The 24,196-nt window shown below is 38.7% G+C and overlaps 1 protein-coding gene across 2 annotated transcripts in view; it reads left to right on the forward strand.

The window, feature by feature from the left end:
* The first annotated feature begins 354 nt into the window (after positions 1-354).
* The window catches only part of LOC117431125 (protein kinase C beta type), a 117,146-nt gene continuing 93,304 nt past the window's right edge, over positions 355-24,196 (forward strand). The window contains exons 1-2 of one of the 2 annotated variants that reach the window (XM_034051765.3): positions 355-708; positions 1,286-1,317. In XM_034051765.3, the coding sequence (XP_033907656.3) occupies positions 545-708; positions 1,286-1,317 (196 nt within the window). In that variant the 5' untranslated portion in view covers positions 355-544. The remainder of the gene's footprint in view (positions 709-1,285; positions 1,318-24,196) is intronic. The other variant, XM_034051766.3, reaches the window with a different exon arrangement.

Here is a 24,196-nt window from a genome sequence, read left to right on the forward strand (position 1 = left end):
TTGGCATTATGGGTGTTGTGCAGTATAATTCTAAACTAAAGGTGTAGCCAATATTATTTTTTGTATGAGTGGTGTCAGTAGCAGATTGAATACAATAATTCAAATTGAAGGTGACAGTATCTTATTAGGTACACATTGCCTGCACTGGCTGTGTGGTCCTAACCTAAAAGACACACAGTGCTGGTTGTAAATTTGTAGAGTAACACAATGCGCGGTTTTACAAGATTCCATTTGCAATGAAATATCTCTCGCTGAGTATTAATTCTTGTTGTTGCATCTGAACTAGAGTATGCAGTGCAATTATACAATCTTAATATCGGCTGTAGTAGGCGGGGTTAAGGATATCACATGGTAGACAGAGGTGGATAGCGGTAAGAGCCGATCTAAGAGCTCAGTGTACCAGCAGCAGCAGCAAGTCTGCAAGGTGCGGGAGAGGAACTGCTTCAGTGTAGCGCTGCACAGCCAAGTACAGGGCTGACAGACAGTCGTGTCTTCATCAACACAAAAAAACACAACTTTGTTTATTAACACTTCCGTGTTCAAAATGGCTGATCCGGTTGGCAGTGACGGCGAGGAGACCACCGCCCGTGGTTTTGCCAGAACTGGGGCTCTGAGGCAGAAAAACGTCCATGAAGTTAAAGATCACAAGTTTATTGCCCGGTTCTTCAAGCAACCGACCTTCTGCAGCCACTGCACAGACTTCATCTGGTGAGCCACCTAAGATACTCCGCTCTCAGCGGAGCCAAACTCGCTCCACCTGTGCAGCAGCTGTATTCCGTTTCAGAACTTAATATCACTTGGATAGGATCTTGTACAGTATTCATTTTACTTTTTTTAATTTAAAGAAAAAAGTGGTTATTAATTGCCAATTTAATAGGAGTAATATATAATAGGTTATATTGGTTAATGTTCCATAGTTTACATTTTGAGTTGTATTTTAAACAGATTGCAAGTTATCGTAAATCGTAACATTTAAAAGTATTGTGATATTGCGAGAAAGAAAATGCCACTAATTAATTTTGCATTCAGTGCTATATACTGTAGATGTTTACGGAACATTTCAATAGAGCCATATATAAATACTTGCATTCAGACGCGCATTTTGCGACATGCATTTCCTAGATGCATCAGGAGAGTATTGACATTTGCAGCCGTGCTTCCTTTCTTATTTCTGCTATTGTAGGAATTCTGACAGATTTGCAGACAGGCGTCCAGTTAATAATTGGATGTTAAAGGACGGTTTTCTGGTCCCTGTTCTAACCATTTGTTCCCGTTTTACCTGCAGGGGATTCGGGAAGCAAGGATTCCAGTGTCAAGGTGGGTGTGCTTTTTGCTTTGGAAATGTTTGCATTACAAGATTTTTTCTTTCTTTCTTAATCATGCGGTGATACATTGTAATGCATCCTGTTAGTATTATGTAGTCGTTTTTTCTTTTGGGGCGGATAATGAAGCGACTTAGTGGTGCATGAACAAGCGGGCTTGTGCCCTAATAATTTGTAAATAATAACACTCTACATGAACTCTGCTTTAATGTAGGTCACAAGTTCTTGGGTAATAATTTATTCCTGCACGCATGGAACCCATTTTTTTGCATACAATATTTGCTGTCTATACAGTGTCAAAAGATGAATGCATTAATCTGCAGTGGTTTTCAAATAATTAATTTCAAACCCAAAGGTTTTTATATTACAATGTGTGTTCTTTGACCTGCTGTCCTCATGTGGTCCACATTTTGGTAATTACATTTTTCATAGATGATAATTTATATATCTATATAGTATTGGATTTGATTTCTTTATTTGTGATGACCTTTTTTTCAAGACACGTTGGCTGCATTCATTGTATAATTATTTCAAGATTTTATATGGACACTTACTTTCCACAAACCTCTTTTTGCTAGCACAAAATAAATTCAGGGTCATTTATGTCAAAATGATGGGTGCCGCCTAACATTTTGACATCATGTTGGATCAAATCAATCCTATATATTTAAACCTCTCAGGGAGCCAGAATTGACAGGAAGTTGCCTAAAGATACAGGACACCTCGATGCAGTATATCGTGCCATTTTGTCCAAAACAATGTTGTGGTATTGATTTGATGTCAGAAATGAATCAGGCACCCTAAAATGATGGCAGAAAGTACTGCATTTCTGTAAGACAAGGGACAATTCAGATTGGGGTTTGGAATGAGGTCAAAAAAGTTTTGGACAATATCCTTATGAAAACAAAAAGTATGATATTCAACAGATTGTCAAAAACTTGATCTTTCAGTCGGTATGAATTTGAAGCTGATTTGAAGGGGTGTCACCAGATTTGATTTGGAATGATGCAGATACTCTCAAGTCATCTGCCGACAGTACTATCAGTTACTGCTTTTACACACACAAGGAATCGACCCTTTTGGAATTGATTACTAAAATCTGAAAACAAGTGTGCAGCCTGTGTGTGCAAAACTCAGTCGGGTTCAAGGGAATCGGCACTTCTGAATTGAAGCATTTCAATCAGATTAAAACTTCAGTCAGCTCCAAACTGGTTTGCATTCAGGTTGTTTGACTCCCATTTCATTGTTGGTGTAAATGAGGTGCGTGTTGGAAACCCAAAATGATGTGACACGTACAGTATTATAAACCCAAGAAGGAGCAATACATTGCTATAGTTCAGCGCCGATACAGGATTCTGTAGCTCTAACACAATAGCTTCAATTGAGTTAGGTTGAATATTGAATTACACTGCATTACTGTAAACATAAAATAAATGTATTCTTTGCAATACGGTGGTTTTACTGTATTTTGGCACAGTCATTTTATCAAGAAAACCAGTTAATTGATTTAACCTGCTGTGTTTGACCAAAAAACCGGAAGAATAAAGTACTTTTTTGTTATATTATCTGAGAAAGTTGCACCTATGCCAGTTTATTTTTAGGTGGTCAATTTGTGCATGCAAATACTGCCCTGTTCTGTACAGGAGTGTTTTGTAGCATTACATTTTGAAATGTGGCAGTGATTCATCCTGTAAGAATTATATAATACTACAGTGCTGCATTTTAAATCCAGGGGTTAATATTTTGACAAATTCAGATATACTATTTAAAATAGAGCGCTATGAGTTACTCTCTTAGTTGGTTGGTTGGTTGGTTGGTTGTTTTTAGATACAATCATTAATACAGGATATTCTACATTGTACTATTAAAGCAACAGTTCTTAATTTTGAAATGAATACCAACAATAAATGCATCTGTACTGTCTGTGAGCTGCGAAACACTGGTAAGTGACAACACAGGAAATGCTCTGTGGGCTCCATTACTGACTGCACATGATCTGCATTGCCCCTTGAGTAGCTCAGACTAGTACTAACATGCAAGTGAAAAGAATTCCACACCCATTCTTCTACAGGTGCCAATTCTGTATTCTAAAACTACACCTTGGCACTTTTACACATTTGCAGCATTGTAAACAGCTTAAAAAGACAACCCCCCCCCCCCCAAAAAAGGAGTATTTAAAACTTGTTACACATCATAGTGTCAGCAGAAACCCACCTCTTTCCTGTTTTCTTAGCAGAAGTGAAACTGTTAGAGGCAAGTTTTACAGTTGAAATTACTGTTGGTTTTATTTCAATTCACTTATTTGATATATATATATATATATATATATATATATATATATATATATATATATATATATATATATTATATACACACATTTTCAAAACACACTTCTGTGACCAGTGCTTGAGTTTACAGAAATACACTTACAGATCTGACATGTTATTTTTTCAATTTTTGTACCATAAACCGCAAATGAAAGCCTGAGGTTTCAATTGATGCTTCCTTGTATTGATTGGTGGCATCAATAACAAGCCAATGCCAGTGAGAATAAGTGTTTTGGTTACAGTGCATTGCCATTGACCAAAGTACAAATAATTCACATTTTTACTTCCTGATATAAAGAGCCAGATGGGGCTGGAAATAGCAGTGTTTTTTTCTTTTCTTCTGATCTTCAGTAATCTCCTCTCGTTGACCCTTGCTGTCGGACCCTCTCTCACGATTCTGCTTCATGACTTTACTGCCAGTCTTTAGGGTCATGTGGCTGATTTAATCTCATAAAATTGTTTTTTTGTTTTTCATAGCAGTGGTGGTGATGGCTCAGTATGGGGAGGAACCCCCGCTGTGCTCGTCTGACTTATCCCTTTACAAATATCTCGATTCCTCTGGCGACACACATCTAGTTTTGATAAGCAGGTGTTGCCGATAATTGCATTTCATATCTTTTAAGGAACAAGATTAGGTTTATTCCATGCTCAACATCTAGAAATGAAAATAGATTTGCTGTGGGTTTTTCTGCAGCCTTGTATGAGAAACCCATTTGTCAGAGTTTGTAACTTTCAGCACTGTTCGCCTTCAAAATTCTTGATCTGTACTGTAGTAGGAGCAACAGAACAGATTCAGGATTGTTTAAAGTACTGAAAGTTGCAAAATCTGACAAATGTGTTAGCAGTTTCTCAAAAAGGGCTGCAGAAAACCAGACTGTTTTAGCAGTACATCTGAATGATTAGTTAACTTTGTGTTTTAATCTCTTCCCTTTATTGAATGAAGTGTGTGATTTGGACCCATCCCTTCATCATTTAGATAAATGCATACACATATGAGAATATTGCAGTACAAAAATTAACTCCTATCAGTGGAGTGAATAGGGTGTTGGGTGTAACAAGGATGACAATAAGCTTAAGTACAATGTCTATAAACTATTTTATCAATTACCTTTCATCTTCTTCATTTCTGTAGGTTGATAGGAGTCCCTTGAGGTTGTTATGTGTATAAATATATATATATAAGTAATTTGACCAGGTAAATGTTGTCAAATTTCCAGTGTGATTACAGTAAAAGTGAAACTCTTTGGATGCAATACTGTGCTGTATAATTTACTTTAAGCAACTTGCCCAACCCATCGAATGCACAGATGTATGACAGGTGTATGTCATTAAATATTACTGTATGTTACAGATATATGAGGCAAAAACAGGAAGAGAATAGTGGACTTTTAACAGCGTTTTCACTGGATGTTGGCAATAACAGGAACTTTTTAGTTCTCGTGATAAGAGAGCAATCTATTTAAGGAACGTCATACTGGCGCTGAAACAGAAAACAGTGGTTAAGAGAGGTGGTTACTGTATTTAGCAATGCTTGTATAAAAATGCATGTTAAACCTGAGGCTATGGTGTAACCCTTGTTGATCATTTTCAGTTGTCAAAGATCAATCTTACTATATGAGTAGATTCTGTCACCTGCCTGGTCAGCAGTTAAACGCAATGGGAGAAGTGGTTATAATACTAGAGCTGAGCAGTATTAGATCAGAGAAGCAAACCAGCTTGCTCATTTGAATTGGCCTATAGAATAAAGGAAGCCTCTTCTGCAGCACATTTGTACATTAGGGTTATTCAGTAACTCCAGTTGCTCTATTACTGTATGAGGATCCTCTGAAGATTCTAAGGACCAGAGGGTGTTTGGGGGGTGGGGGGTGGGGGTGGGGAAGCATTTTCAGAGTAATTTAGTCATTAATGCAAAATTGACGATATGGTATAATGTTCCCAAACATACCTGAAAGGGAAGGTAGTGCATTTACAAAAATAAAATAAAAAAATTCTAAAATCAACTTTTAGAAAAGTTGTACTGCAGCTAAGTTGCCATAAATCTTAGATTATAATGCAGGAGATGATTCTGTAAGTGTATTACACTTGGTAACTAAATACAAAACACAACCCACAGAAAATTTTGAACTACACCCAAGTACAGTACAGCATAGTACAGAGATGGGGGAGGGGGCTCAGTAAATTACAATAAATTGTTTGATGTTGTTAAAAGAATTCAATCACACATTCTTTTTGCAGATAAAACCACTTAAAATTTTAAATGGGGATTAAACAGAAAATGCCTCGGTAACATGTGGAAAAGCTGTCGATGAAAAACATGTGCTATCAGACTCCTTCCTGCTATTAACAGCTTGGACCGTGTTGAGCTCTGATGTTTTATATTCAACAGTCGAGTGTATTGTACAGTACAGTACATGCAGGATGTTATCACATGGAACACCTTAAGTAAAGTGTGCACATCTTGTATCGTGTCTCTGTGCAGGCCAAGGCCTACAGCAGTCTGCTGTTAGCTGGCTGTAGATCAATCTGTTGTCTTCTTGGAGGTGCTCCCATTATCATAACTATGATAAAAGTATATAAATTCATCACATGTTCTTCAAGTTGTTGTGAGATTTGACACCTTGCTACATTCCCAGTTTTAAATCTTCTATGTGTTTGAAGTGCTGGAGCTGTGAACCTGAGGCGCTTTCTCTTCTGTCGTGTGGTTGGGTCCCAGAGGTAGCGCCTGTATTCGCAATCACAAAGACTCTTCTCTCCATGTCTCTTCCTGACCTCTATTGACACCTGTTTGTGGACAATGGTCCTCCTGACATCAAACACAACCAACAAAAACATCTCTTAGGGTGACTATACATGCAGAGCTGGTTTTGACATTCAAAAGCACTGTAAGTTTTGAAGACAGCATATATAACAACATCTTATTCATATTTATCTTTAAACATTACATGAATAAACACCATTACTTGAATAAACACCATCACATAAGACGTGTATATATTGTAAACTTATACTGTGTGTTTAACACAAAAGTTGTATATATAAAGTCCACCATCTGTATGTGTACAGTGTGGTTCACCTATCATATTAACGGGGTATACCTTTGGGTATATAGTGGGAAAGTTGTGACTCATGCATGGGTGGGGTTCTGTCTGAAAATATCCTTTTAGGGAAATTGAATGGAAACATTCCATAGAACATGTTGACACAAGGATTCTGAGAGCCGTCAAGCTTGAACCGGTTCGAACAAAGCTAGCCTCTTAGTGTTAATCTTGCATATACAGTAGAGTGTACAGCTATGGCCAAAAGTTTTGAAACTTAGAATTTTAGGATTGAGACATAACAAAAAAAAAAAAAAAAAAAAAAAACTATATGAACATAATTTAGATCTTTTAATTTAACATCATGCAATCAGATAAACTACAAAATGATGTCACAGCAGTCTACGGAAAGCCATAATAGTAGTACAGTATTTCATGTTAGATTTTTAAGTCCTCCCCTTAAGAAGAATTAGAAAAACAAATGACTTGACTAGGTATACTTTACAAAATGTTTCCATCACTGCAGGAAGTCTGGATATTAGTTTTTAAAGGCTAGTTTCACATCTATCAATTGGAACGGGTAGAGTGAAGCCTTTGTTTTTGTGTGTGCTGTTTTGTTTCTTTTGTTTTTGTACAGGTAAACAGCTTAGCTGTCCTGTTTAGCTTCGGTTCCTGTTTTGTTTTAGTTAGTGCTCAAAGAGAGCTAGGTGTTTGTTTTGTTTATTTTGTTTTTGTTTCATTAAAACTAGTGCAACCGCGCTTCAAAAATCCATTTCTGTGTTGGGTCAGTGTTTTTTAAAGGGGCAACGAACCGCGGTGAGTGCGATTCTTTTACATATGGTGGCAGCGAGTGTGGGCGCCCCTGGAGACCCAAAAATGGATTTTAAAGATTTAATAGAGAGGCTTAATAAGAACACCGCTGCTCAGGAGGAGCAGACAAGGAAGACGGAGAGGCAGAGACAGGAGCTGGGCGTGGCCCCGTTAATAATACAAGAGCGGGAGCCAACGGAACTGGAGCTGCTGCTACAAAAGTGGGAGCTGCCGTCCCGAGAGCCAGAGGGGGTGGAGCTGCCCTCCCGAGAGCCAGAGGGGGTGGAGCTGCCGTCCCGAGAGCCAGAGGGGGTGGAGCTGCCGTCCCGAGAGCCAGAGGGGGTGGAGCTGCCGTCCCGAGAGCCAGAGGGGGTGGAGCTGCCGTTACCAGAGCCCAGAGGGGAGGAGCCGCCTCTCCTAGAACCATCATCCATGCAAGTGAATCCGGCGTTGCCGAGGGAGGTCCCCAGTCCCGTCATCGTGGACACCTGGCCGGAATGCCCAGACCTCCCTGCGCTGGACCTTGCTCCCAGGTCGCAGCACTGCCAGGCACAGTCGCTTACCTGGTCCCTTACTCCACTCCCCCTGGAATCCCAGACGTCGCTGCGCAAGAGGCAGACGTCGCTTCGCAAGGGGCAGAGGTCACTAGCGTTCCCCCTGCTGATTGCTCCACTCCCCTTGCATCGTGCTGCGCTCCATCTGGAATTCCAGAGGTCGCTGCGCAGGTCCACAGGCGCACGCCTCTGCATGTCAGTCCTGGCTCCCGGTCACCGGTCTGCGCTATGGTCGCCCTGGACAAGCCGTCTGGGTCCCTCCTCGCCGGTCCTGGGTCCCTCCCTGGAAACGCTGGAGGGACCAACCCACCCTCACACCTGTGGAAGAGGGCGAAAATTGACATTTGTGGACTTGAGGGTGGGTGGTCTTTTAAGGGTGGAGGGAGGTGGCCATTGTATGGCCAGTGTCTTGAAAAGACATGGGGGAGGGGATGTGTGAGACAGCAGGGAGGGAGTAAATTCCTCCCTCTAGGAAAACATGTGCGGAAGGCACATTTTTGGTTTGTTAATTGTTTTGTTTAATTGTTTTTGTTTAATTGTTTTATTGATTGATCATTACCTGCACCTGGCTACTATTGAAAATTGGAGCCAGGTGCAGGGTTTAAAAGGAGAGCAGCCAGTCTGCTCTGGGCAGCTGCTGAAGAGGGTAGAAGCCCGGCTGTGCTGGTGTGTGGGTACAGCCGTAAAATTAAGGGAAAAAAAAAGGGTAGAGTGAAGCCTTTGTTTTTGTGTGTGCTGTTTTGTTTCTTTTGTTTTTGTACAGGTAAACAGCTTAGCTGTCCTGTTTAGCTTCGGTTCCTGTTTTGTATTAGTTAGTGCTCAAAGAGAGCTAGGTGTTTGTTTTGTTTATTTTGTTTTTGTTTCATTAAAAATAGCGCAACCGCGCTTCAAAAATCAATTTCTGTGTTGGGTCAGTGTTTTTTAAAGGGGCAACGAACCGCGGTGAGTGCGATTCTTTTACACAGGTTTTATAACAGACACAGAGAAAGGATTAAGTCTGAAAGGTATAATTGTTGACAGCCTTTCAGGTTGTCTGCAAGCTGTGTCTTTATATAAACTCAATATGTATTTTACACTGCACTGACACAAAAAATAAAAAACCAGTAACAGAACTAGTTTGAGAAGCAGCAATAAGTATGCTATTTGAAAATCAGTTCTTGATATCAGCATAGTATAAGCTACACTTCTGGGGCTTGATGTCAAACCTGTTATATTTCTCCCCCATCACCCCTTACTGTTCTAACTCTATCTTCAATTAGATGTTGATAAATGTTGCAGAAGATCTTTAATAATGTAACAGAGGTTATATTATTTCTAATGAATTGAGGTTTGAGAGCTAGAAGCAATATTTTGCATACACATTGGTCATAAAAAGTATGGCAGTGAAAATTAAATGAGCCACAATTTCTGGAGAAGTGTAATGGTAACATGTGGACGGTGATTTGCGACTCATATCCAACACATTGCTAATCAGTAAGCACAATTAGGGATGAAGCTGTCAAAAATAACATGACATAAAGATGGTCATACAGACATACTCCATATACACCCAAGATTATGATTAGGCCTAATATCTTGTGCTGAATACTGTCCTTAGCAAATGTAGTCAGAATTTGACAACCAGTTATCAAGATTTTTAAAAGATGAAGTTGGACACAGACAGACAGAAAGTCTCTATTTACTTCCAGTTATGGTACTATCAATAGCCTATACTTAAGAATGTCCTTAGCCAGTTTGATCACATATAGAGAAGTGGTTCTCTAGAGCAGGGCTTTCCAACCCTGGTCCTGGGGAACTACTGTGGCTGCTGTTTTTTGTTTCTCCCAATCTCTGTTACTTAATTGAACCAATTATTAACAGGTGTTCCAGATCTTTAGCCATTGATGATGTGAAGACACCTATAAAACCTGCAGGACCAGTGTTGGAGACCCCTGCTCTAGACTAGAGTATGTAAAATGTAAATGTAAACTACAGACAAGAGGGGCAAATGCCATATGCCCTGAGATTATGATACTATACCCCCCTCAATGATATTGTGATAAACGACACAGCACCTAGAGAAGTCAGTGTCTATGGTTTGAAAAGCAAGATAGAAACTGTCTAGTACAGGGGTGGCCAAACTTCCTGACCCTACGAGCCGCATGCCAACATTTTCATATGGCCGAGAGCCGCAAGACACGTACTGTAAAACATGAAATATTTGCGAGCAAGACATTTGAAATATAATAGCATTGTTTATTCTCTCAAACATTATAACGGAATCTTGCACTTACTCTGTGCAGTAGTTGTTGTCTCTTGATGGCAACAAAATACACAAGAACAAGGGATAGAACATTGCAGAGCCTTACAGTTCCTGTGCAATTTGTATTGTACTGTATATCTACAGTGTATTAAACTTTAACATGGGTGTTTTTCCATTATTTCTGTTTATACTGTATGTATTACACACTTTAAATTCAATATATTCGGTTATTATGAAGCAAAATACGATAACTGCCATGATTTCTCTAAAAAAAACACCACATAAAAAGACAAATGACTGCTGCATGTATTAAATACTTTTGAGAGCTTTATGTATGACAAATGCACTGTATTTATTTTGAAAGAGATTACAGTACCTGTAATATACATTTTAGACCTGCAATATAACATTTAAACATGCATTCTCTAGTCTAGCGCCAACACTCCCAATTTTATAAAAAATTATGTTTGGCACGAGCGATATTCCATGCCATACAAACCTTGCTTGAGTCGTTGCACCAGCTTCTGTACTGAATGCCGAAAGGAGCATCTGCTGACTGCTAAGGCATGCTTTTAAAGAGGTCGGCTTGTTTCTCCTTAAATCTGATCCAGGAGGATATTCAGAAGAAAATTAGTGATTTGTTTTATAATGACATTTGAGGCTGCTCGCCTTGTACAGACTACAGTGTGCAGGCGATTTGTTGCAGATGAACACAGGGTTAACAGTGCTTTCAGTGAAAGAAAACTCTTCCTCAAAGTCATACTTTCGTTTATTACTCATGGAGGGTTTGCTCAATGCCATTGTCTCCATGAAACGAACGAGCACTTAATTCAAAATTACGAAATTGACTTTCAACTGCACATCTGGCTTTCACTCGAGGTTATCGAAATAGCATGCGCCAGCGAGCATTGTCAAAAGTCATCAAGTGATGAAATGTCTTTGCAGTGAACATGCAGGGCTCAAAGAAACGGAAGAGAGAGAAGGGGAGAGAAGAAAGAATAATTAACACGAATGAAGAGAACAAAAATAATAAACTTGTTGTGTGTATTTGTACTTTTTCTCCATTTTCTTTGCATTTTAGTTTATTATTCTTTCTTCAGTTCATTCGAGTCGCAAAGTGTGCGTCCCCCAGCATTTCACCGGGAGCCACACTTTGAACTGCAAAAGAGCCATATGTGGCTCACAAGCTGCAGTTTTGGCACCTCTGGTCTAGCAGAAGCTCCTATTACAATACTAGGCAAAAATGCAAGCCAAGTATGAGTAATTTAATGTTTTGGTTCTTCTTCTCTATAATGAACATGCTCTGTGCTGAATCTGAAAATAACACCAGTTGTCCAAGTGTTACTATGTAGCTTTGGAGTCTGATTGGAGAGTATTGGGCTTTTGCCTGATTCTGTTCTTGGCTTGTACTGACCATGGCAATGGAACAAAGGTGTGAAACTGTAAGGGGCTGTCTCTGTGGGCTGTAAAGACTAGCAGTAAGAGAACTGTTACTACGGTACTTGTGTTTAAATCCTTCTGTAGACAATACCCACTATATCGTACTGCTGTCTGTGATTATTGAATTAACCTGCTTGAGGTTCCTACAGTTTGACTTTAAACTTGGGGTAGAGGAATGTTAAATACTACAGTAATGAAGCACAGATTATAGAATTTACTCTTTACCATTTTGTTACATGTATAATATTAACAGATCAGTGATTACAAACTATTTTATTCATAACATTAAAACACTCATTCAAAAATACAAGGTTCAACTTAAGTCGATAAACATTTCAGTGGTGATGACACTAGCCAAAGTGATTATCGAGCTTGACATATTTTCAGAAGTGTAATGAAAAATTATATACATGAGTACATTTCATGGTCAACAAAAGCCCTGTTTTCCCTGCTACCAAGTGTAATCTTGTGTTACTTAATTTGTAATCCCCGGGTTTGTCCCGAAATAATAGTCCTGTTTATTATACACCCACACAAAACATAAAACACATGCACAAGTTCGTTTAGTGCGTGAATTAGTGCTCGTGGTGCAAATACAGTTTCTTTGTGATACATGTGCAGTGCCGGGTTTGTGCTGGCCCTTGGCGACACAAGACACAATTAGACAAACAAACAAAACACTCACGATACATATACACAAATCCTCAGGTTCTTTTCCAATAACCAAAACAAAGGAACAGATTACGTCGCTTCGTCCCCTACTTATACCGTCATTCATGACCCCTCGGTAAACGATTGCAGTCGCTCCTCCAATCCACGGCTGACACATTATTTCCCTTCCGGGTCAATGAGTTAATGTACCAAAGCTCTGCCCCTTTTCTAAATGACCGACTTCCTTTTAACCCTGGGAATGAAGTGTCAGGCCAAGCAGACAAGGGTGCTCTGTTCCCGTTACTCAGCACCCTCACAGGTCAGGAGGGAGATTTACCACCAAGAATCATTGTCTTTCTGTCACAGTGGCTTTTTGATTTCATGCCCTGCTGATAATGAGATGGTATAAGTGCCTGCACTGAGAGGTACAGTGAATTTCTACCTTAATTTTATATTCATGTTGTCCAGTGTGTACCATAACCAGTCAAGTGCAGTATTGCATTCTAAGCTGGTACTGGGTTCCAAAATGATCCTGGTGCTAAGTGTGGAGGAGAATGTCACTGACATGCAGCTAATTACTTAGGCAATATTCATATTGGTAATAAATTATTATTATTATTATTATTATTATTATTATTATTATTATTATTATTAACAACAGCAAGATCATATCCTAAAGTGTGTTTATTACAGTTATGAAATTCATTGTTTAAATTATGTTCTCGTGAATACAAATAAATAAAACTGTCAATGCTGTTTCCTCCATTTTCCCCCTCCCTTTTTTTTGGTTAGTTTGTTTGAATGAGGATTAGATACTTAAGCATGTAATTACTATTTGCATTTCTTTACAATATACATTGAAACGCCCCATTACCTCTTTCTGACTCTGCTTCAGTTTTCAAACTGTTCCACAGATTACTGGAAATAATCAACAGTTGATTGTTTATGTTTATTGTACTGTAGTTTATTCACTTTGTGCACCTCAGGACCAGTGTGGGTACGTCTACAGTAGTGTATTGTTTGATATGTTTAGAATCGCAGCCTGATTTACATACAGAAAGAGAGATACACCCACACTGGCACCTGCAAAATTTACTTCTACATTCTGATTTGAATGTACTGTAGAGTATGGGCTGACTAACAGTGTGATGCAAACAATGCCAAAACCATACATTTGTGAAGGGTTCATTTTGAAATGGCTGATGTTTGTTACACCTTATCTTCATCATGGTCATTGATATCTCTTGACAATGTTATCAAGTGTGGCTTAACTATGTTGGAAACTGATCAGTCATTTTCTCTCCAGCCTTGTTCTGAGACACAAAACATTCTGTAGATAAGTATAAAGAAAAGCAACAAAAAAAAAAACAACTTTTGACTGGCGTGTCCATCATCATTGTAATTGCTGTCTGGGGGTGGAGGCCATTGGTGTCCACCTAACAGCAGTCAGGCTTGTTCGTACTTTGCTTTATATAATTGGAAACGGAAAGGCCAAGTGATGCAGCATGGTACAGATTGCTCATCAATAATTAGCATGCAGTATAGTTAAAACTCTCCAGTGAATAGTGTAGTGAACCAGCAAGTAGTCATCCGCTTATCCAAGGTTGGTGGAACCATGCATTAGTCTGTCACAGGGGGTTGGGCTTGGCTGAGTGATTGTGCAAGCTAAACCATTCTTTATTCTTGTGCCTCTTACATATGGTACTGCTCTCTCCATCTCTCCACTTCCAACCTCTCTGCCCCTTCCTCTTTCAAGGCTGGGTGTCTTGCAGAAAGTACATCTCAACGTGAATGGGACTTTGTGTGTGTGAGTCAAGAGCCTCTCGCTCTAGAAGCATTCGTGTGAGTGACTAATGAAGTTGTGGTCACCAGTAGAATTCAATACATTGACATCAATGAAAATGTCTCTTTAACCAGTTCCGTGTTTTGGTTTTGAATGTGGCTGTGTCTTCATTATTTGTTTCATATTTCTAGTTTGCATTATCAAAACTTGGATATAAGTGCAGATGTTCAGTTTGGAATGTGGTTGATTGTACTGCTGAGTCATTTCCATTTTTTAATGAGACAAGTTTCTGTATCGGTATTGGAAACATAAAGAACCCAACTGGAAGCGTTCATATACTTCCTTGAAAATAAATACTCTACATGCATATTGTAAATATATATTCTCATTTAAAGACATGGCTAGCGTATTATTTTTGTTTATAGCCTGATGTTCATGATTCCTAAAAATAGATGATATTTAACATTTTAAAAAGATTGTACTTGAGATTAAAGGCGTGTGTAACCCCACAGAAAGATCCTGTATGATCTGACTAGTGATAAAACACTGAAACACACATTCTCACATACTGTACAATGCAGACCACTTTTTTTACCTTGAACCCCAGCCCCACCTAATACAAGTACTCAGTTGATGCATGTAGTGATCCAAACGAGGAACAGTAAGCTTCAGTGGTAAGAATTTGCATCTGTGGGTGGATGGGGGTTCACTTTAAACTTGTTAATAAGTAATTGTAAACTTTTACACTAACTGCAGTACAGTAAACCTCCATTTAATATGTTTATTGATTGTGCAGAGGTGACAAAGGAAGCTAGGGGCCTGCTTGTGCAATGTTCAGGAACTGTAGTAGACAACGACTCTGCATTGATAAACAGCGCTGCAATTTAGTAAGCAATAAAAAATGTAGTTAATGAAACCGAAGCCTTTATAAAGTTGACACCCCAGCTTTTATGTTTTTTATAGCAAGGAAAGTGTACAGATGGCATTGGATCACTCCCAGGTCGTAGTCTGTAGAATGGAGTGTGTTTAGATTAAATTGGTCCAGGCTGGATAATTACCACTGCAGCAGTCCTTATTCTATAGGGTATTTGGGCACCATGGGTTGAGAAGGTTAATAACTGTTTTTTATTCATATCCTATATTGCTGTTGTGGGTGTCTCAGGGTGTTGCTGGTTTGGTCAGCTCGTGCAGTTTCGGAAATGGTTACCCTTTTACTCTGGTGTTGACTTGCCTAAATACACCCTAGTGGATTAATATTCAGGTATTATTGTAGTAAATGAAGAGAACTACAACGCACTTTCTGGTACACTAATGCCAATGAGTTAACAATCTGCTAATTTAGAGGAAATATTTTATATGCAGCATTACTGGATGCAGGGTTAAGGTATTCATTTCCATTTAAATATAGTTTTTAACATGTTTAAAATTAACTTTTTAACCCAGCATAATAAGCCATTCAATATAGTGCGCTGTCATGCTTTTAAAATTGCATACAGCATTTGGTATACTATGCATATAATATGAATGGAACATTGTACTCATGCTACTGTAAAACAACACCAAGGCTTAAAATCTACATTACATTGGAAGTGCATATTGGTGTTTGTCCATTCCTGCTTTTGCTGTACCTGTTTAAGAAAATTCTGTAACTGTGTTAATAGCCAGTCCACATCCTGACAGAGCTGGTCAGTTTTACTGTATGAGGAAACAGGGAAATTAACTATTGGTCGTGTCTATTTCCCCAGGCAGTACTACTATAATACTGCACATGATGGTAGTGATAGCATCGTGGAACATATTTTTAATTGTGCATCTTGAGGAAGCAGAGTTGGAATTATTGGAATTGGATATGACAGGAGTTATCAGTTGTTGTCACTGTGTCTTAATGGCTTCTGCTGCTGCTGGCTCATTTTTCTTTGACACAGCCTGGATTACAGTTCTGGTCTTTATCTTGACTTATTGAAGTATTTCCTTGTAATTTCAATTGACCAGCCTTGTAAAGAATGTGACCTTAGTACATTTAAAGTGATGCCCTTGGTCCTTTCCCAGTAACCTGTAACAAATGACTGCAAAGGCTATTATTGTGATTTATGACCCATTTTAAATAATAACACATAATACTTACTGTACCTACCTTCTTCATTTTTCAGAATCTGTTTTTTTTAGATTTGTTGAAAGAAAGCCTTCCAGGGGGACTTCGCCCAGTTTACCTCCCGCCTCCTACTCCTCACATCTCGGCTGTCTTGGTCCTGTCAATCTGTGTACTAAAGCTGTCGCTCTGTCTGCACTAAGGCACACAGGCACACCAGTCATCTGTAATGTGTCTAATTAAGACTAAGACAGAAGTGATTATTTTCACTTTGACTGTTCCAGTGTGCAGCCTGGACCGTGCCCTGCTGTTCTCCACTGCGGCAGTGCAGTGCCATTCCTTCTCCACTGCACCTCAGCCATTCACATACAGAGCAGTAGCATGCTTTCAATTCCCTTTCACTCCTGTGTCATGTGTTTTACCGCTTACTTAAATGGCTGCAAATTGTGATATATAAGATGCACCATCTTTGTTGGGGGCATAAGGACTGCAAAAACAACAGGTGTTTCCTGACACTTTCATTCATAAACTTTTTTTTCCTAGAAATCTGACCATATTTGCTTTTCCAACAGTCTGCTTAGCCACTAAGCGGATATAAATATCACAGGATTTTAAATATATCTGCTTTGTAGATGTCCCACCCCCCACCCCTCCCTTAAAAAATGTTAACTATGGTCCAAATTTAACACTGACCGTAATCTCTCTCTCTCTGTCTCTCTCTCTCTCTCTCTCTCTCTCTCTCTCTCTCTCTCTCTCTCTCTCTCTCTCTCTCTCTCTCTCTCTCTCTCTCTCTCTCTCTCTCTGTCTCTGTCTCTCTCTCTCTCTGTCTCCCTCTCTCCCTCTGTAACTGTATCAGCTTCTCGTTTTCATGTTTGTTTGCTGTGGTTTCCGGTCTGTGGATTATTTATTTATTGATTTATTTATTGATTTATTTATTTATTTAACTTTTTTTTTTTTTTTTTTTAGCTGTAATGCGATCAGCACTCTACTGTAAAATATTGTGTTTAAAACAGCCCCTCTCCCAATCTTAAGGACATGCAAGGACCTGGTTTTAATAACACCTGAAAATCCAAAATCCATATCTACTGTAGTGAAACAATTACCCTGCAACATAAGCATTTGGGTGCATGGATGAAGAGCACTTAGTGTGGTGGGCTTAATTGTAATTTACAAGCCATATTGAAATTTCCAACTAACACTGGAAGCAATACATTTGCCTCTGTGGTTTTGTAATACTCGATTTGTAAAATGCTACTTTGAGTTTTCAATGGCAATCTCCTGTGCTGTACTATTTCAATTTTAAGATAAGCCATTTTGGAAAGTACTGTATTTTTTTTATTTATTCAAGCTACTTTCTGTTCTGTTTGTGTTTTTTCCTTCATAGATTGTAATACCTATTTCTGAAGTGGATTCCTTGTTTAGGATTATGTTATCACATGTTATATGTGCTGTGAGTCTCCACTGCTTCAAATGGAAATAGATCTTCCTGTTTTCTATTGGGTTACACACTCATCTGTTGCAGGCAAAATGAAATAAAATGCATGTTTGTATGTACAGTAGCTTTATATTAAATTCCTCTCATATCCCCTTGCTCCTCCCATTATCCAGAATTACAAGAAGATCTGCTTTCTTATATATTACTGGAAAACATTGATAGATTTTGGTATTTGTGGTAATTTGAGGAAACCAACAGTGTGTGCAACATTTACTGTAAATCATTAAATGCATTCAACTACAGTACTAATAGGTTTTGTAGATCGCTGTACAGTACATGTTAATACATTTATAACTGGTAACATACAATATTGAAACGCAATCTGTCATTTTTTTGTTTTTTACATATTTGTGTTTTGAGAAGTGGCTGCTGTTGGATATCATATTGAGGGCATCATAATTCAAAAACGTTTTTCATGAATAATAAATTTAATTAACTTTTCTAATTTTCCTGTGATCTGTTGTGGTCAAGCTGGATGCTATCAGATGTTGCAAGGGCGTGCCATGTGTAATCTTAACTCTGAGGCAGACTTGGAGTGTGTCTTCTATTTCATAGTGTTTTTGCATGCATTTGGGCATCAAACAAAGTCAATAATCAAACATCTTTATTTGTTGTTGGACACTGACTTCTTAACATTGTTTTGGCTCCATGAAGCCAGGCTGTACAAGTTGATGTCTTGTTCGAATCTACATTCGGCAATCCAATTTGCATTGCCACTTCTGTATAAAAGTGGCTTGGAGGGAGTAGTTGTATTGCCAACTGAGACCAGTTTGATGTCAGACTGCTGCCTGTTTGTCCGTTTGCACCATGAAACTAGTCTAAAACTAATCTTGTAAAAGATCGCCAAAACACAGCCAATCTCATAGTTCCCTGATGGTAAAGTTCATTCACAGCCCTCCGTTCTGCCTAAATGTTTATTTTGCTACCTGCGGTTCTAAACTCTTAGCATGCTTTGACTTGGATGTTCATTAGGTAGCTTCCTCCATCCATCTGGTGCTGATGGAAAAGAATGGGATCAATATCAAACCATTTTCAAGCCAGCCCCAGGACCACAAGAGGACAATTCCTCTTGTGGTTATGGAAACAGTGCAGGACAAGTCATCTTGCTGGATATAAATCACATTTTAGAGGTGACCAAAAGCAAGGGAAATATCACTGCTCTGGCAAACTCATGCAGAGATCACCTTTCAGTTTCATTGTGCTGTGAGTTCTCGATACTTGGTTGTTCCCAAAAGGACACTTGTCTAGCGATACATCAACACATGTGAACTTGTAAATGGATGTGTGCCTCTAAGTTCCAATTCAGTTATTCTATTTCCTCACTGGGGACTCTCTGAAATGAGACATTGCTGTTGGTTATGAACCTCGTTCTTTGTCCTATAAGTGCATACGAATAAAGGAAGATAATGTAATGAATCCCTGTGTATTGTCTCTACAAACTCCTACAAAGAGGGCCAGTATTGTATTGCACTCATTTGCATTTGCCTGAGAAATTAGTTTAAGAATGCATTCTTTCTCTCTCTTATGATTCTAAGATGTTTTAGCAGCTGAAGATACACAATGCTTAATCATAATCTATCTCATCTGCTGCAGGAAATCTTCAATGTACTGTATTAGCAAGAAAATATAGCTTGATTGGTCCATTTCTGCTGCAGAGATATTTCGCTGTGTGTGTGGTGTCAAGCAGGATTAGGTGCTTGATGCTTTGTCAGACTGGGAGAAGTCAAGGATGGAAGAATAAATTGTTTTTAAATTCCTTAACTGGTCAATAATCGTGTGTAATCCCATAGGATGAATTAAATTAAACATATTGCTCCATCTGTTACCAGAAAGCAGAGAAGTATCATCTCCTAAAATTTAGGGCTGTTTTCTTTACCTCATTTCAGCTATCAGACTGTTTTAGTTTTTTTTTTTTTTTTTGAATCGGCATGAAAACAGTATTGCGCCACTTCAACACTACATTAGCGACAGGCCATAATTGCACTGAAGCAAAGTTTGGGTCTGTAGGTCAAATGCTGTGCTTATTGATAACTTAAAGGCTTTTGGAATATGTTTTAAAGCATTTTTATTCTTTGTATGACACCTTGCAGAAGTACAAAAAACTAGCAAGAAACATGCAGTGACACACAAGCATTCACTGCATTACATTAGTCGTCGGGTGTGTTTTCTCCCCACAATAACAGTGTGTCATGATGTATAATTTAATTTTATTTTCTCTCTGCTCTATTTTAAACACTTTATTTAAAAATTTCCCTTTAGAAACTGCTGTTGCAAGGGCCTCGGGCAGATGCAGCTGCAGGTTACTCTAGCGTCGCCGCCAAAGAAAGCTTTTGGAAAACATCTTGTAGCGCTGCCTGAAGGTGTTTTTGTACAGGCTCAGAAGTGAATGCTATCTGGGCACGGTTCACCAACTAGTCACTTACATGGAATTCTTTTGAAACAAGTTCTTTACCTGGGTGGGGGGGAGGGAGATGTGAACAGATTATATTCTTAAAGTGAAGCATGATATATTGTGGTTATCAGAGTAGATCAAATACATATAAGAAAAAGGGCTGTACATTTATTACCTGTTCACTTTTTACTGGTGTTTAATTTGATTTGGTAAGTACTGAAGACTTAATATGACGGTAGTGTGTGTGTGTGTGTGTGTGTGTCCTTTATATTGACTTGAGGCCATGGCTTGAAACATTCTCACATTGCATTTTGTGGCTTATAAATAGCATAGTAAAAATAAGTAGTTTATTTCTTTGTTATGCCAGACACAGCCTTTATGAAGCCAGCGATGACCAAGACTGCTGTAGTCTGGTCGGAGTTAGTGGTTTACTGGTGTTCAACTGGTTATGCTGGTCCATGGAAAATTACCTCGGTGAAACATTCTAAAGTCAACTGTCACAATAGACCCCATCATAACTGTTCGCTGTTCTATGTGGGAGGCTTCTGTCAATTATACTGGCTTCCAACTCTGAATACAAGGTCATTTATAGAATACATCACAAAATGTTGAATAGCCTGTTTCCTTCAAAAGAAGTACTGCAGTATTTGCTAATTTTTCTTTTTTTCTGCCAGATTTTTCAGTCATCTCTCAAATATCTATATTCTAAGAAGCTGATATTTGTGTACAGCAGTTCTTCAGTGTTTTTACAGCTTGTCTGCTGTCTGAACATTTTTATTTGCCAACTTCTTTTTGGGTAACCGGCTGCTGGATCCTTTGCATGTGTTTTTCTTAATTTTTAATTAATTCATTTTTATCTGGAACTTAAAAAATAAGAAACGTTGTCTTCTAGCTTCAGTACTCTAATCTGCAAAAACGCTTCAGTGCGGTTGCTGTCTAAAATCTTGAATCGCAAAGCTTTTTTACACATCCTTTGCATAACTCTACTGAGCAACTGCTACCAAGATGTTTGAAGTGTCAGTATTATAAATGCCAAGGGTGTTGCTGAATGGAGAGCGATGCAACATCTATTATCCACTCCGGGCACAGGTGCAGAAAGACAGGCCAATGTAAAACTGTACTACACTCTTGCTAGGTTTAGGCTGATTTGAATCTTTCTATGCCTCTGCCTCAACTCTCTCCTACTAAGAATGATAGCTTGTTGCTGTTATTCAAATGCTAGTGTCTATAATGCAGATGCTTTTTGTTTCAGCACATCAATGGGCTAAAGAGTTAACCAGGATTTGTATAATAAATTGGAATTAAAGGGTGGTTATGAAACGGTGCGGCAGACCCCCAGGTACCAGTGTACTGAGCTGTAGTGCTCGTAAGCGGCTTTTAACCCATGAGGTTTCACCATCCAGTTGCTAAGCAACATGGCACGATCTGAAAACCCTGCAGTGTACTTTAGCATCTACATCTGCAGAAGGAGTCCAATTTGTCTGGTAAGAACATTTTCTTTGTTACCAGACTCTAGATCTGGTTTGTGTTCAACCAAAAATGGGATTTCAGTGCAGAACAACACAAGCATACAAAAATACTATAGTAATTTCCTAAATTAGATGTTCCAACTGCGTTACATAGTGTGTTTTTATATTTTTAGTCATTGTTGTTTAATTTCAGCAACTACAGTAGCACAGCTAAAATACTATGTAGATTTCCCTTTACAAGTCGAGATTTTACTCCCCCAGGCCAATGTGGGTGTATTTTATCTGTGGGTTTAACTGGTTTAGATACACACTGCCCTCAACTTTGTTTTCTAGACGTTAGACTGTTAGGCTGGAATACAAGGTCCTTTCAGGTGACTGCATCGCTACGCAAAAGGGACTCCTTACGTTATGTATTGCAAATATCATCTTGATATTGCTCTCAAGAAGATGACAGTGTAGTAGAGCCTAAAGGTCTACATGTAATGTACATTTGTCTCCTGGTTACAGTAAACACATTTTGCACAGAAATGCAAATGCAATAATACATACAGCACGATACTAGAACATGGCTGCAGGATATGCAGACCATTCCTATAAACATTTGCAGCAAATACCTTGTCTTACATAGAATGCTTAACCAATTTCAGGAATTCAGGAATTTGATCAGTAATTTTGGTATACAGTTAATGAGATTTGGGGAAAATATAAGGCAGGGTGCATCACAGTCTGTTTTAAATTCTCTCTGTTTCATAATTTAGGTCCCTCAAGCTGCTTTAGTATCATTGGTTATATGAAGACCCCTCCCCCCTCCCCCCCTTGAGAATTGTGTATATATTAATTAATTCACTGTTCTGATGTCTGTTAAGTCAGTAAAACACAGTTTGTTCTGCTTAAGGGATACAGAGGTCACCACATAGAGAGCCATTCTAGTCCCTGTGTTTGTTTTAGTCGTACCCTGCATTACATAATTGAACCAGTCATATCTGCGTTTTAACTGATGACATAAGCATAATGGTGTAGAAAGGCCCTCAAGAAATGGAGCTGTGCACCCACGATCATTTTGAACCCCAGGCTTTAACAACTGTCATTACCATGGTAACAACATATGTTAATTAGGAACTAGTTGTATCATAGTGCAAGACAAAGCTGAACCAAATTCACCGGTTGCCATGGTTACAGCCTGTGACTTGGACTCCATGTAGTACAAGACAGCTGAAATTGAATTAACTGTTTGTGAATCTTCAAGAGTAAACAGCTTCAGATGTTTTTTCTTAAAGCTTTTCCATGTCTGTAAATCCATTCCATAGCACACATACTCCCTCGTTTTGAAATGAACACCTAATTGGCCACATGTTTTTATATATAAGCTGTTCCATGTGGTTTTCCTCTTATATGTCCGTACACAAAAGTGATGAGTGTGAGGCATTTTGAAGAACAGGACTAGACTGCCACCCTCAATTCCCCTGAACGAATTAAGAAATGGTAATTCCTGAGTTATTGCCATGTTAAAACCCTTTGCAGATTTGTCCTGTTGAATCGTTGTCATCTTGGCTGCTTATGGTAGCTCAGTCCAGGCAGATCATGAGTAAGGTGACCAGACGTCCCGTTTTGGACGGGACAGTACAACTTTTGGAACACTGGTCTCAGTGTCCCCAGAACCTTTCTTGGGACGCTCATTTCGTCGTTTTTTTTCCCCCAAGAGCATGGTAACAGAATATTGTATTTTCATGCAGGCTGCTGTGTTACTACCATATCTAACTTATTACAGTACAATGACACTTGATGTGACTAAAGGGAAGGTTGAACGACCACCAGCATTAAAAAGCAGCTGTACAGCGCCGTACAAATCTGGAGAATTACTGAACAGTCAACGTTCATGTTTGCAACCAATCACAGAGAATTGTGGGAGGGTTTATCCACTGACCAGCTGCTAAAACAAACTGGCGGCTGTCGTCATCTGAATCATCACTCTTGTTGCGTGAACACGTTAGACTACTGCAGTCTAACAATAACGGCTCATACCGGTACCATTGTATGGTGTTGGGATATTCTCTTCATCCATGCTATTTGTATATCTGCTTGCAAACGGCTTTGTGTGTAGCTGTAGGCGACAATTGTAGAAATCAACGCTGTCATGTCACATCACCATGCCATGTTTACAAGGCCGTGCACTGAAGCTTGTCCTGTTTGGATACTGTGCATCAAAATAGCCCCTCACAACAATAGGAGGGGTTGTAAAATATGACAAATGTATCTAGAAACATGTTTTCTGTTGAAATAAGTCCTATATTCACTTTCAGTTCACTACAGGTAACCCACTAAAAAACAAATGTTGGTGAATAATACAAAATAATTTATGAACTACTTATTTTCACATTTGTGAAATTCATGTTGTTTCAGAATTTTTTTTATTTCTTTAAGTATACATTTTATGTTGTTTTTAGCAACAATATAATACAATAGTTTCAGGTTCCCAGGTGCCAATTTAATTTCTTTAAAAAAATGTACATTGATAATTGAGTACTGTATATGATACAAATAGTTTAAAAAATGTTTTAAAAAAAACTAATCACGTCCTCATTTCGTT

This window comes from Acipenser ruthenus, chromosome 22 (assembly GCF_902713425.1).
Source record: "Acipenser ruthenus chromosome 22, fAciRut3.2 maternal haplotype, whole genome shotgun sequence".
NCBI classification, from domain to species: Eukaryota; Metazoa; Chordata; class Actinopteri; order Acipenseriformes; family Acipenseridae; genus Acipenser; species Acipenser ruthenus.